Consider the following 11,519-nt stretch of genomic DNA (forward strand, 5'->3'; position numbering starts at 1 on the left):
TCTTGAATTCATGGAACGTCAATGGGGTTAAAATTTTAGGGAATGTGAATGCTGCTTTCAAAGCGGATTTTGAAGGGAGCTTTTCATGTCAATCGGTGTCTCTTTAAACTTTCATTTTGTGTCTTGTCCTGAAGTAAAGTTTAGGTACGTGTTTTCGCTAGATCTCTCCCACAAGCCGGCGTGTAACACCTCCTTGCAATTGCTTTTATAGCTCAAATAATCTGACATCTACTCTCAAGTGAGTTGAACTTCTTGTTTATCAGTAGGCAGGCACTCTTGAAGTTTTGTTGATCTTTCATGTTCCGCTTTCAATCTAAGTAATCTTCGTCATGGGTCAGAATTCGACGGGCATAACTTTAGTCAGGTCAGAATCAGATGTCCCATTTATAATTCTGACGTATATTAGTTCTGTGATTTTCATTCTCTTCACCTGACAGGCAACTCAATAATCATGTTCACAGATTTGACTTAATGACCAATTATTATTGCTAATTTCAGTCTTTTTCATATTAAAAAGAAAAAACGGGAGATACCACTTTCCTGAAAGACTATTTACCTCTGGCAAATTTCTTTTCCTCAAACAGACTTTTTATTCATTCCCAATTTTGTAGCATAGTTTGTGGCTGTATAATCTTATCATTTGAGTGCTTGCTGTTATCAGACACCCGCTGTTATCGGCAATAAGTTGATGGATCTTGGGTGATTTTAAACCTGGAGTCACATTCTGCTGTCAAGTCAAACTTTCCTCTAATCTGTGAAAGACTAATGTAGCTGTGTAATTACTGAATTTTTGCATCAAGCCCTCAGTATCGCCTTTTTTTACCAAAACCTCAGGCCTCAAGTACACAATTATTTGGACATCGCACTTTTTAGGAGGCACTTGTTCTTATCAGTGCTAAAATGCATTAATTAACTTATCAAAGGGAAATAATAAGTCTTACTTCCAGTACCACCTCCACTTGCTAAGTTAGGGTTTCCTGATGTACCGACTGTATCCCCTGCTTTTCACTCTACTCACAGATGGTGCAATAGCACTTCTTACACCAGCAAGAAAAGGAGGAAAGAAGGCTTACCTTTTGTCGTTTACTTATATACCAATCTGTTTGACAAGTCAATTGGAAAAGAGAGATAATAAAAATCAGTAATTATTACAATTTTTTCCCTTCTACTTTTAATTTTTCTATCGTGTAATAATTTTGAGTAATTTCCTCAACCTTTCTGCTGCAAGCATAGAATGTCCGTTATGCAATTCATTATTAAAATTTCTTCCAAACCCCATCTGTTACAAGGTGGCAGCAGATTTTGCCTCAAAAGGAAGAATAAAAGCACACTGAATCTGTAAAGAGGAAAAAACAAATCAATGTTTGTTCTGAAGAAAGTGCAGTGGGGAGATTTTTAGGAAATGTAGTTTTCAAGTGAGACCAAACGTGGAGAATTCCACAGCACACAGGCTTGTATGTCCCAAACTATTGTCAGTTATTGTAACAAGGTCATTAATTTAGGTTGACCTGTCGGTTTTACAGGTTTGAAGTGTCACCACCCCTTAAAATCTCACACGTATTTATTAAGCTTTAATGCTGGCACAATTACTCTGCAAAAGGTCCATTCTAACATCCCTCTCTATTGCTCCGATCCTGCCTTACTTACCAAAAGAAGGAATGCTGGAGCATCTTGTTTTTCTTGATCATTCCGTTTCGAAAATTCGTCAAGTGAGAGTAATGTACGTTTGGTCACTTAAGTTCTCCTACAATGTGTTTTTATTGCGGCTATCAATTAATTATTTTTCTTTTTCACAGGGTATCTGTATGGATTCAGCAATGACTGATGGCAGCAGGCGTTTCTCTCCTCCGTCGCCAAAATGCCGAACAGGAGTATAAGGCACTAACGCTAAAACTTGAATCGCAGCTGTACTGGGACATCCTTAAGTAAGTCTCATCTTCACTTTATTCTCTGGAAAATCCCTGTGGGTTTTTGAAGTTTGCTACGAGTAAAACGCTTTTGTAATCGTATTCTGTCCACGTTAAACTACATGCATTGTGAGCTCCTCACTTGCAAAATTTAGTTCAGTTTTTGAAGACTGTGGAGTGTGGCCCCTCTTCCATAAATGGTCTCCTATAGATGATTGGTGTCAAAAACTATAAACTTCCTCTGCAATGTTTCATAATTTTTTAACTGTTTTGTTGAAAGGAAATCAACCTTAATACCTCCTTGAAATTTTCAATCAGAGAAAAAAATAGCTAAAAGAACTGGAGATTTAGTTTTCTTTTAACAAAAATAAATCATTAAGGGAGATTTTCAATGTTGTAATCAACATTAAAAAAAATAAAAGCCATAAAATTTTGGTCCTCTCCTTAAAATCTATTAAAGTGTACTTTTGGATTATTCAGTGAGAGCTGCAATATTCCTAACTGCCTCTTAAAAAATTAGAGCCCATTTTTTATATCTCTCACTTCTGCACGAGGGTTGAGGTGAACACCTCAGTTTTATTGAGGGTAAATATTTTCTTGGTGCAAAATGGATTTGGCTCAAAAGTTTCAACAAAACAACAGTTAACTTTTTCATAGACCATGGTTGTAAGAAACCTCATCCAGATTTAAAAAAATTTGTGGCCTGTAACTTTACATTAGCAGAATCGGATGAATTTAGGCATTCTTATCTACTATCTCATGTACACCACAGTTTCCTGTTCAAAACAATTATTTCTCATTTTTTCCAGGATTTACTCGGAGTCTGTTTTCTGTGATGTAGAGATTCAATTCGAAAGTTCCTCTATCAAAACACATTCCAGCTTCCTATCGCTGTATGCGCCTCAATTCTTTGCGGAGCTTCAGAAATTGCAACAAACGCAGAATCCCATTTTTCTAAACAAAGCTAAAGACCACATCGAAACCTTCATCAGGTAAAACAACATCCCTAAAAAATTTTACTTGCTATTTTTAAACATCCTCTCTTTTTTTGTTTTTTTAATTTTAGTTAAGGGAAGGACATACTTTACAATTTTTTTAAAAAAAAAAAAAATGCCTTCTGGTGAGGTTAGTGTGGATGAACTTATGTTTACGTTGCAGGCAAATAGTCAAATCAGGCATTTTGTCAAATGCCTAGGCAGACAGTCAAATTTTCAGAGGTTACAAGGTTTCTTATGTTTTCACAGAAATCTCTCGAATTCCCAATATTTTAAGAGTAAAAATCCTTAAAAGTACAGACTGTTATTGCATTTCCCGCTCCAGAATGCTCCTCATAATTGTTCAAATTGTAAAAACTGTCTCTTTTATATATTGCTATATATTTTAAGATAAATGTGCAATCCAGGACTAGAAAAAACTTATTTATCATCGCATGAAACACTTTTTTTACAGAGAATTCCTTCTCACACGATTAGAGAATTATTTTGTTTGCATTTAGCAAAATAATGAAATAAGAATATTTGACTATTTGCCCAGGCATTAAACCAAATATTTGATTTGACTATTTGCCTGCGACATTCACATCCAATAAACGTTAATTTTTGCTTATTTAAATTTTTGTATCTGTATTTCAGGTCTCTATATCAACCACCGAAATCCTGTTTAAAAGAGAAAGAGCAAAAACTCATCAAATGTCTTCCTTTCCTTCTAAAAGCAAATGGTGATGAGAGTCGAGACCTGTACTTGACTCCGGACTCAACCAATGAGCCGGAAAGCGACCATGATGATTCCCACAGCCACTTAGTGCCATCTTATTTCAGTACAAACCAACTCTACTACGCTCTTATCACCCTTGATGAATCTTTCATAAACGATTCGGGTGTCGAGCAACTTGAAAAGGAACTCAGCGAACAGGACCAGCTATCCCAATCACTCTTGTCACTCAAAGAAAGCACCATCAGGAAGACTGTTCCAGAAATCAAAAGCAGCAAGGAAAACTCCCTCTCGAAAAGAAGTGGGAGTAAAGCCAGACGGCTGTCATCCAGGATCAATGATGAAATGAGCGAATCCGAAAAGGTGAGAAGATTAAAAATAATGGGGCTGTTGCTGTCAGTGTTTGAAACTCACCTTTGAGTTTTAGTAGCCATGTGGTGCATCAAGCTCGATTTTTAGGGGCCAGATTGACTTTTTGCCCATATGTCACAGCATAATTAGTGAAAAGTTAGATGCAAGATGTTTTTGTCACAGAATTAGTAACTTTAACTTGGGGGAAATTTCGAAAATTCACCAAAAAGAAAAATTAAGATTTTTTTTTTTGGGGGGGGGGGGGGCAATTTTTAGGGCCACGTTGGCGCAGAGCCTTCATTTTTTAGGCGCCATAACCGATTTCTCAGGTGCATTTGGCGCAATGGCGCCTGTGAGTTTCGAACACTGGTTGCTGTATATATTTGTTCCCTGCTTATTTTTGATAAACATCTCTAAACTGAGGAAACCTGTATTTTTCGGTTTTTCAATCAATCAAATTTTAGCTGTAAATAAGAGTTTGAAAGTCGCTAAAAATCTATCTTTATTTGAAACAGAGACACCCTGCTAGTATGAAGAATTAGGTTAAAATCAGGATGTCTGTCAGTATAAACTGGAAAATATCAGGAAATTGATTCAATCAGGAGGAATAAGGAAATGTTGAATGGATCAAGCATTTTTCAACTGCTTGCAGTTTAGCACGAGCAGAAGTGAAACATTGATTCAATTCATGAAATATGTTTGTTTATAAATTCAAACTAGTGTCAATTCATTCATGCAAGAAATCTGGAAGTATTATTTACAATATCAGGAAAAACCAAAATGAAATTTCAGCAGACACCCTGAAAATGTACTTCACACGGATGAAAAACTTCTTGTTCCTTTTGAAACGCATGAATATTTGAACCAATGAAGCTTCCTCTTGATCTTTCCCAAGTTATCTATATCTCGTTAATTTAAGGTATCTGCACCCACTCTCATTGTCATTTTCTTAATTTTTCCGCAGGTGTGCAAGAAAGACTGTTGTTACGGTGAAGTTATGAGCAAGTCTGTCATTAAAGAAGCAAGTCAGTCAACACTCAACTCAGAAACCTCGGGAATTGGGTCTTCTGAGCTAGCTGGTTTATCCTATGATCCTGACAGTGATGCAAGTTCCTCCGTCAATGGACTGCAACCTTCAGAAAACAATACGTCGCAGAAAAATCCTGTTTACCATCAAACTAGCACATCCCATTTTATCAATGCACCTAATGGAGGTGGGAATCAGACTTATTCATCCACCGATTTTACAACATTTGTCATTGACACTAGTGGAAAGAATTGCAGAGACAATGAGGCTGCTGCCATAAATAACCATAACCCAAAAATTAACCATGACGCGGCGAAAAATTTGGGAGATGACCTCTGCGATACATCGGAAAGTTCCACCAAAGCTGCCAAAAGTGAGTGGAATGACAAGGTCCTATCCAACGACAGAAATCGAATGAGTGTGAGTGTTTGCGTTGCAAGCAATGGAGTCGTCAGTAACTCCAAAAAAAGCAACGTATCAAACTCAGCACTCGTAGAGTCATGTTCTGTTTACGATTGGGTTGATTCAAGATCTTGGGATGTTGTGAATGACGATGAACGAGACATAAAAAGCAGGGAACAGAAAACACAGCTGCTAAAAAGTTTTTCAGATGAAATTAGTAGTAAGATTAATAAGCTCGAGCTAAAACCTAAAAGCGCAAGCGCTCGAAATGGTTCGTGCCTGCCATCAAAAACAAATACGAGCAGTTCAAATAATTGCGATGCGCAGCAACCTACCTCAAGTACTCTGGTCAGCATTTATGAAGATTCTTTGGAGGCCTCACAAAAGTGTAGTCCAGAAGATAATATACAGAAGACTTCTGCTCCTAAGAACAACTTCTTTATTGACGCTTCCAGTTTGTTAGATGATAATGAACTAGATCAACCATCATATAGCAGCTTTTTACCAAATCAAACAGAATACCGCCATACAGACCATTTTGATCAAAACAAATCTAATAATCCAAGCTCTGAAGCTCAGTTAAACTCCAGCCAATCAAAGGAACCCGAAACGAGTGCAAAAGTTTCCGAACCCCAGACTGAAATGCCAAGATTGATACGGCAAAAAACATTCGAGCTTGAATCAAGTGAGGAAAAACTTGCCATCTTGCGGAAAGAGTATGAAAAACAACTGGGTGACAAAGTATTCAACAAGAGTCGGACCATGAGCGAATCACAAAATGGAATTAATGAGAGCTCAAAGTCGGAGTTTCCAGCTGCCTGTTTCAAGAATGAAGTTCCATCTTTAAATTCGCCGGACTCATTAAACAACGATGATCAACCTGAAGAAAACTTCCACCGCAAAGAGTTTGTCGAAGATTCCTTGAATGTGAGAGCAAACAAGGCAGTTGCAAAAAGTTGCTCTGATGAGCCCAGTGCAACGAGCACTCCTCAATCCTCTCCAAAATCTATGTGGAGCAAGGAAGTGGTGGGATGTGACGGTGAAAATGATAGCTTTGTCAGCCCTAAGAGCGACAAAAGCAAGGTGATTAGTCATGAATCCATACCGATTGTGTCCGGAGGGATTGAAGTTAAGGACATGTCAAATCCAATTAGTCTTGGGCACTCGAGTAACGCAAGTCCATCTATGTCTCGAAAAATTGAATCATCACCTATCTTGTCAAGTGGAGCTGTCAGCATGGAGGCAGAGCCAAAGGTGCGCAAGAAGCGGATTAATCCACTAAATAGCGAGTCTTGGATCATTGATTTAAGTGATGTTTCAAAGTCATCAAACACTTCAAGATTTGATGATTCAGAAGATGCATCAACCCCACCGCGATCAGCAAAGTCATCGTCTTCAGGGTCAAGTTTCTTCATCGATCTTAACGAGCTCTCTAAAGACCAAGATAGTTCTCAAAGTCCAAAGCCTGTGAGTCAATTAAAACTTCTCAAGAACAGTCGGAAAGAGTTCCAGAAAGTGTTAAATGTCGAGAAGACGAAAGTTGATCAGAATCTGCAAACGAGAAGTTGTGGTTTTTTCGTTAATCTAAACGATGAGCCTTTGACCGTACCGCAAAGCTGTGCAAAAAGCAATGATAACTTGTTTACCATGTTCATTGACCTCAACGACACACCGAGGTCCAATTCGTTGGAACAACCAGGCAGAGCAGCAATTGTCAGGAAAAGATTGCAATCTCATGCTGAAAAATTTTCACTGAAGCAAAACGCTAAGTCAGATGCAAGGAATCAGAATTTCGAACATCCAGAAGTCGCAAAAGGCAAGTATCTTTTCAGTGACTTTGCTGTAGCTTCTAGTCGCAATCCTAGTCAACCCCAATCAGATCATAGTGATCACTCTGGATTCACCAAGAATCCAACCCCTAGAGTTTCAAGTGCACCGACCAGACATAAGAGGACGCATAGTATTTCGATCGATAAAATACAGCAGCAAATCAGTAGAATTCCTGATGTTGATAAATTTACTGCAGCCCAAAAGTCTGCGTGTTCTGGACCTGCATCTTTAAACACAAGTTATGGGAAAGGCATGACAGCCTCATGGCATGGTGCAAACAACAGCGGAGAAAATTCAAAAGTCATACCAAAATTAGCAACGGTAGATGATCTACAAGACATGAAGGTAGAAAAACCAGAAGAGTCACTTAGTGCAAGTAATCACACCGATGTAAGTAACAACTCGACCAGTATATCAGAAATTGTGAATTCAAAGCACACTTTTATCCTGGAGGATGAAGATGCTAAAAACCGACAGTTGACCTACGATCTGGACACGTCTGCAACCAGTCATGACAATGCTAGTGATTTATCAAAGGATGACATCTCCAGTTCCGACATCTCAAAAACAGAGACAAATGTAAGAAGCAACCCTGGAGTAGGAAAAGTTTCAGTTTCCAAGAAAGCCTCTAGTCAGTTGCAATTAGATGACAGTTTCGTCAAACTGTCGGACATGGATAAAGAACCACTTAAAACGCAAAGCAACAAAAAGGGAGGCAGCAATCGTATGAGTCGGAGTATTCCAGAAGTCAGTTGGATTGAGTCTAAATTACAGTCTAAGTCAGCTACGAGTCGGTCGCTCAATCGACTATTCCCGCAGTTGAGTGCCAGTATCAACAGCAGAACATCTGATTATTCTGACACTGACCTTTCAACCATTAGCAGTATGCACAGCAGTCTAGAGCCATCGGTCATAGGTAAGAATCAGCTGCTTGTACTTAAAGATAATTTAGCTTTTTTTTGGCAGTAAATAACTAGGTCCTAGTTAAAATACTTGATAACTAAGATTAAAAGAAGGAAAGTACCAAATTAATGAATAAAACATGGTAATTAAGTGAAAGGCAAATCCTGATTTTATAAGTCTATTTTCTCAGCATAATTTTGAAATTATTCTATTGAAATCTTAAAGTTTAGAAAATTTCAACCTAAACTGTCATATTGAGTTCTAAAATCGTTCCATTTCTGTCCAAAATACTGGCCTCGAATGTTAGGGGACAGAGCCTCCTTCTACAAAGTACTAGGTCATCAAATGAACGTAGAGACTTAGAAAAACAATGTTCCTCTATGTAAGAGGACAAAAAGATTTTGAATTTAATGATCCTGTTGTCCCTGGAGCTTCACTAACAGGGCACAAGGGACTTGAAACTTTTCAATCTAATTTCCTTGTTCTTACTTCTCTTTTCAGAGAGCACTGAAGATAGTGAGCAAGAAACAAAGAACTGCTCGCAATTAGGTGAAGACTTACTGCGCATGTTTTTGGACGAAATCAGTCCTGATGTGATAGTCGAGGTTGGAGGAAGGCGAATCAAAGCTCATAAATGTATCCTATCCTCTCGATGCCAATATTTTGCTGCCATTTTAAGTGGGGGCTGGGTCCAATCAGCAGGCGATGTAATTTCGCTTCAAGGGTAAGTCTGTCCAGTCTTACCCCCAGTCTGTCAGTCCATTTGCCATTAATTTTTATCCATTTTCCTTAACGTTTCAAGAAACAGTTTAGCTATAGGTGTTTCCAGGACTGTGGAACTTTATCCCAATTTTTTTAGTTTCTTCAATGTTAAATTCGAGAAAAATGTGCCTTCCGTTAAAAACTGTGATCTCAGTGTAGTCCCATCTTTCTATGTGAAATGCATCCCAAAAAAGGGAAGTACAGAAGGTATTGGTTTCCATGAAACAAAACTTAGTATCCCAAAAAGATTTAAAAAAAGACAAATGGCATCATGTCATCAAGCTTTACAGTGTTCTCAATACACATGAAAGCTGTATGCTTATCATCACCATATTTAATTCAGAATGTTCTTTATTGAATTAAGATAAAGCAATTGAGTTGAGCAATGGATCCGACAAGGCAAACCTAAAAAAAACGAATTAATGTAAAACATTTTATCTTAATAGCAGCACAATTGAACAGTAAGGCGCAAATGCAAGGAACCTTTTGTCATTTTCCTTTATTGTACAACCAATTTTGAGCAACTTTTCATACCTATACTCAAGACTAAGGTGCAGTAAATCTCTTGAAAACTGCCCTTGGAGAGGATAAGACCTGTGGATAAGGCCTCAGTCATTCAACTATCTAATTTATCAGTGGACTAATTTTTTCGTTTTTAATCCTCCACAGATTTTCCTACAATGTCGTCCATTTTGCATTGTGCCATATTTACAGTGGAGCCAGCAACATCCCTGACTCAATAAGTATAGTTGAGCTTGCCACTCTCGCTGATATGTTGTGTCTAGAAGGTCTCAAAGAAGTCATCTCTTATACCCTAAAGTTAAAGTACTGTCACTTCTTTCACAAGGTTTGTTCTAATTTTAACTGTTGTAATTTGTTTTCTGTTGATTCATCTAATTTAAAATCTGACTGGTTTGTTTAATGCTAGTCATGTAATGATATTGATGATAAACATCCTTGATTTTTACAAGGAAAAGTTTATAAGAAACGTTTACGCTGTGGTTGTGAAACAACTTTTTGTGGTAGATACCTCTACCAAACATGTTTCGAAAACCTTTAGTGGGATGTGCCATAGACATGTTAAATGAAAAGCTCTCTTTGAAGCTGCATACAGATGTGTTGCATTCGGTAATACATAAAACAAAATTTTCTCCCTTAAGGAAAACAATGAATTCGAAAATTTCATTATTATGTAATTTCTGAAATATATTTTACCCAGTAATAAGCAAAGATAGGCTAGTCTCTAACTCTTCACACTTATCATTTGTCAACAGCCTTGTAGTATTTGCACTGTTGGAGTGCTGGAGTGCCTGACTTTAGCCGCAGCCTATGGTTTAGATGACCTTTACAGGAAGTGTCTCCGGTGGATCAATAAGCATTTTACGAAACTGTGGATAACCAAGCCGTTTGCCTCCCTACCGAGAGAGCTCATTGACAAGTGCTACAAGCAACTAGTGGCTCACATTGTAAGTTCGACATCTGTTCCAAACTATTTTGATTTATTAAAACTGCTTTGAAATATTTCAAGACTGCTCCTGTTATTTGAAAAGGAGTATTGTAAAATTAAATACCTAAAAATATGACGCCCTCTATGTTTTACAATTGAAATTTTTAACACGTCTGTCATTTTGAAATTTACCATCATGGATATCGTTTTCTATCTAAAATAATAATAAGGAAAATTGTTGGCCAAAGTGTGAAACCTCATATCTCCATTTGCTATGTTGCAGACTTCCCGTCATACTTTATTTTCCCTTTGGAAAACTAGTCATTGTAATTTTTTGAAAGCTTCCTTGAATTTCCTCTGTATCATTTAATATTCTGTAAAACTCTCGAGCTTTAAAGTTGGCTTGTCTCTCTTGGAAAAAATAAAATGGGAACGAAAATCTTGAAATATCATAGTGGAGGTACGTAGTTTTGCACTTTGGCCATCTATATGTAATGTAATTCATTGTGTGAAATCATACCTTGTACATTGCACGGAAAAAAATTAAATTGCTGATTCAACAATTCAATTGCTTAAAACAGTGAGTGCAATGTTTCAATGTAGATTTTACAACAAAAAAATGCTACTTCAACCACCCCCGTGGTTAAGTTAGTTCACAATGTGGGTAGAGTAGCATTTTTTTGTTGTAAAATCTACGTTGAAACATTGCACTCACTGTTTTTAGCAATTGAATTGTTGAATCAGCAATTTATTTTTTTCCGTGTGGTCCTGCAGCCTCCAATATGTTTTTGGTATAATTGTTGATCGGTCTTGATTCCAGACTGTTGATTCTATATTGGATCAGTTCTTGAACTGCAAGTGTTTCAACGACAGTATTCCAAGCTCTCGCTGGGCAGAAGTATTACACGAGCTCGCTAAACGTTTGAATGATGCTTGTATCAAGTACACCGCCCAGCACTTCTCCATCGTCATCTCCACTCACAAGTGAGTCAATCGTCAAAGCTCTACTTAAAATACCTATCATAAATATAGCCAGTGACAACTAATAGTATTAAACGTGATAACATCATTTCAGGGGTGCAGAGAGTACCCTTTTGTTTCATCTAATGTTACTTTGTCTCTCAATACCTTCAAATATTCAATTCAGGTAGATAGATATAAGGTATATGGTTCTTGTGGT

General features: G+C 37.5%; 1 protein-coding gene across 2 annotated transcripts in view; it reads left to right on the forward strand.

Moving 5' to 3' along the window:
- Window positions 1–11,519, forward strand: part of LOC109037709 (uncharacterized) — a 24,874-nt gene continuing 13,355 nt past the window's right edge. Inside the window, exons 1-9 of one of the 2 annotated variants that reach the window (XM_019052502.2) lie at window positions 1–144; window positions 1,797–1,925; window positions 2,717–2,899; window positions 3,539–3,980; window positions 4,933–8,143; window positions 8,632–8,854; window positions 9,562–9,739; window positions 10,167–10,358; window positions 11,160–11,323. In XM_019052502.2, coding sequence (XP_018908047.2) covers window positions 1,825–1,925; window positions 2,717–2,899; window positions 3,539–3,980; window positions 4,933–8,143; window positions 8,632–8,854; window positions 9,562–9,739; window positions 10,167–10,358; window positions 11,160–11,323 — 4,694 coding nt within the window. In that variant the 5' untranslated portion in view covers window positions 1–144; window positions 1,797–1,824. Of the gene's footprint in view, window positions 239–1,796; window positions 1,926–2,716; window positions 2,900–3,538; window positions 3,981–4,932; window positions 8,144–8,631; window positions 8,855–9,561; window positions 9,740–10,166; window positions 10,359–11,159; window positions 11,324–11,519 lie in introns of both variants that reach the window. The other variant, XM_019052501.2, reaches the window with a different exon arrangement.

This window comes from Bemisia tabaci, chromosome 10, assembly GCF_918797505.1.
Source record: "Bemisia tabaci chromosome 10, PGI_BMITA_v3".
Taxonomy (NCBI): domain Eukaryota; kingdom Metazoa; phylum Arthropoda; class Insecta; order Hemiptera; family Aleyrodidae; genus Bemisia; species Bemisia tabaci.